Source organism: Loa loa (genome assembly GCF_000183805.2).
Source record: "Loa loa unplaced genomic scaffold supercont3.145, whole genome shotgun sequence".
Taxonomy (NCBI): Eukaryota; Metazoa; Nematoda; class Chromadorea; order Rhabditida; family Onchocercidae; genus Loa; species Loa loa.
Window position 1 is genome coordinate 13356 of NW_018108325.1, and position 2501 is coordinate 15856.

The 2501-nt window shown below is 31.7% G+C and overlaps 1 protein-coding gene across 1 annotated transcript; it reads left to right on the forward strand.

Moving 5' to 3' along the window:
• Positions 1-1500: 1500 nt before the first annotated feature.
• On the forward strand, positions 1501-2251 carry LOAG_17883 (hypothetical protein; the record flags this gene model as incomplete). Its single annotated transcript, XM_020450546.1, has 2 exons — positions 1501-1607; positions 2017-2251. The coding sequence occupies 2 exons, from the start codon at positions 1501-1503 to the stop codon at positions 2249-2251; spliced, it is 342 nt and encodes a 113-aa protein (XP_020305759.1).
• Positions 2252-2501: the final 250 nt, after the last annotated feature.

Below are 2501 nucleotides of genomic sequence, written 5' to 3' on the forward strand. Positions count from 1 at the left end.
CTCCTCTCTCTCTCTCTCTCTCCCTCCTCTCTCTCTCTCTCTTTCTCTCTCCATTTATATCAATTCATCCATCCGATATTCTCATCCATTACAATTAGATGATGTGATGAATGTGTTAAAACTATCAGTTACGCCAATTCCAGATGACAATTTTTTAAAGAGAGAAAGAAAGGGAATGATAAAGTAAATGGTAGATGAGCGATGGAGGGAGACAGAGGGGAAGAGATAGAATAAAGAGAGGGAATGATAAAATGAATGATAGATGATCAAGGAAGAAATGTCGGTAAAAATCGAAATAATATATCAAAATAATGTTTTGGATTATAGAAATAATATAGAAATTTATAGTATAAAAGAGTGTTTTATTTAAAATGTGTCAGATAAAAATGATTACAAAAAAAAAGCAAATAAAAAAATCCTTTCATGTGACTAAAGTAATGAACATTTATTTTCCGGTTTGATAACAAAGCTTAATTGTCTTTTCTCTGATAAGCAAGTTTATATGCAATAAATGGAATGTTTGAGAAGTGGAATATATTAATAAAAATGGAATCTTCAATCTGATAACCATACTTCTATTCAATGGTTAATATATATGATGCACATTTCCGGTAAACCATTCATGTGTTAATTCTTCCTGTCTAAGAAGTAATATTAAATATTAAATGAGCATCAAATAGTCAACGTCCAAGAACTATTATTAAATAGTAAATGAACATCAAATAGTTAACATCCAAGAACTAATATTAAGTATTAAATGAACATCAAATAGTAAATATCCAAGAACTAATATTAAATATTCTTGGACATTTACTATTTGATGTTTATTTAATGTTAATATTTATGTCACAGTGGTAATAGGTAGACTGGACTAGTTAATAATGTAACTCTCTTTGAATTAACCTTCTGTAATATAACAACTTGACGATGCAGGAGTTTCCAACTATTTTTTTAATCATATCAAAAGTCGCAGGAATATACATCATTACAGATTCTCTCAATTCAGCTATTCATCGTCATCGACCAACCGTGTATAAATCAAATCGTTGAACGACATGAATTAATTGTTAAAATAGGCTTAACAAAGGACGTTAGGAAATTGATATTTCCGTCTATTCACAAAATTTCATCATAAAGCATTAATTATAATGAAAGAGTTAATGAAGATTTCTCAGTCAAACCATAAGATGCGTTGTATTCGTACTTCACTCAACTCTTTTCACCTATTACAAAGCATTCAGACTTTTCTGATATAATAATCACTCTGAACTTCTGTACTTTTTTCGAATATGTTCAATGTGCTTATGGACATCCAATAATTTCCCAAGTCTCCGCTCATATGCATATATAGCTATAATAATCGCATTTTTACATGCATCAATAAATGAGTTATGCAAGAAGTTGAAATAAATTTAGGAAGTGGGATCATGTGTAAAAACGCTATTTATGAATTTAAATTAAGTTTAAACGATTCCAGTTGAAGGTTAATAAAGAGGTCAAATGGCGGTGTTGGTACCGATTCTGCCATGCATATGCACTATTCTATTATGTCTTTTAACTGGCTTCGTTGGCAATACTACGCTTATTGTAGCTACGATTCAGAGCAAGTATATCATTGATTGATTACTTAATGATTATTCTTTGATCACTGATTATCATTTGATCCATGATAACAGCTTGGTGACCGTGCCGTTCGATAAGTTTCGGACAGAATATAATGAAGAATAGAAAGAGGTTAAAGCGGCTATTGTTACCCGAATAAAATCGGACAGGACCGAAATAAAGAATTCAGAAATTCAGAGAACGTTTTAGAGAACGAAAAGAGGGAAGATAGGGACTGAAAAAGAAAACTCTATTAATGTGCTTGTACGAATTTTACGAAGGTTGCGATCATCATTTACAACATTTTCCGTAGCAAATTTCTGCAACCTTTCCCATTCTCAGTTTCAAGTTCGGAAATTTCAAACCCAAACTTTAAATTAATTGTCGAATTCTTATAATTCATAAAGATTTCAGACGTCTGCATAATGCCAACAATATACTCATAGCACTGAACGCATTTGGTGACATTCTTCATCAGATCGGCCATATCCCATTTGCATACTTTATTTTCACCGGAATCACTTTTACACCTTTACGAACATGCATTTGGATACAGTTAATACCGAATTTCGGTCTAAATTTTGCAATGACTATATTATTTCCTATCGGCATAGATCGAGCTATCGCTGTTTTAAAGCCTGTTAGGTAATTATTTCGACGGGACAAGTAACTTTAATCTTTCTATGGGGGATAGAACGCTTCTCAAATGGCGAAGCTTAATAATTTGTTTTTTCATTCTGAAATCGAATATATTTATGGATAAGAACTGTAATGGCTACTTGCAGATATCGAAAAATGAGGATGAAATTTTATATCCCAGCAATGGTCCTACCAGCTTTATTTTATTCAATTGCTATGCTCATATTGGTTTTTATATATGGCGGAAATAGCGAGTAAGT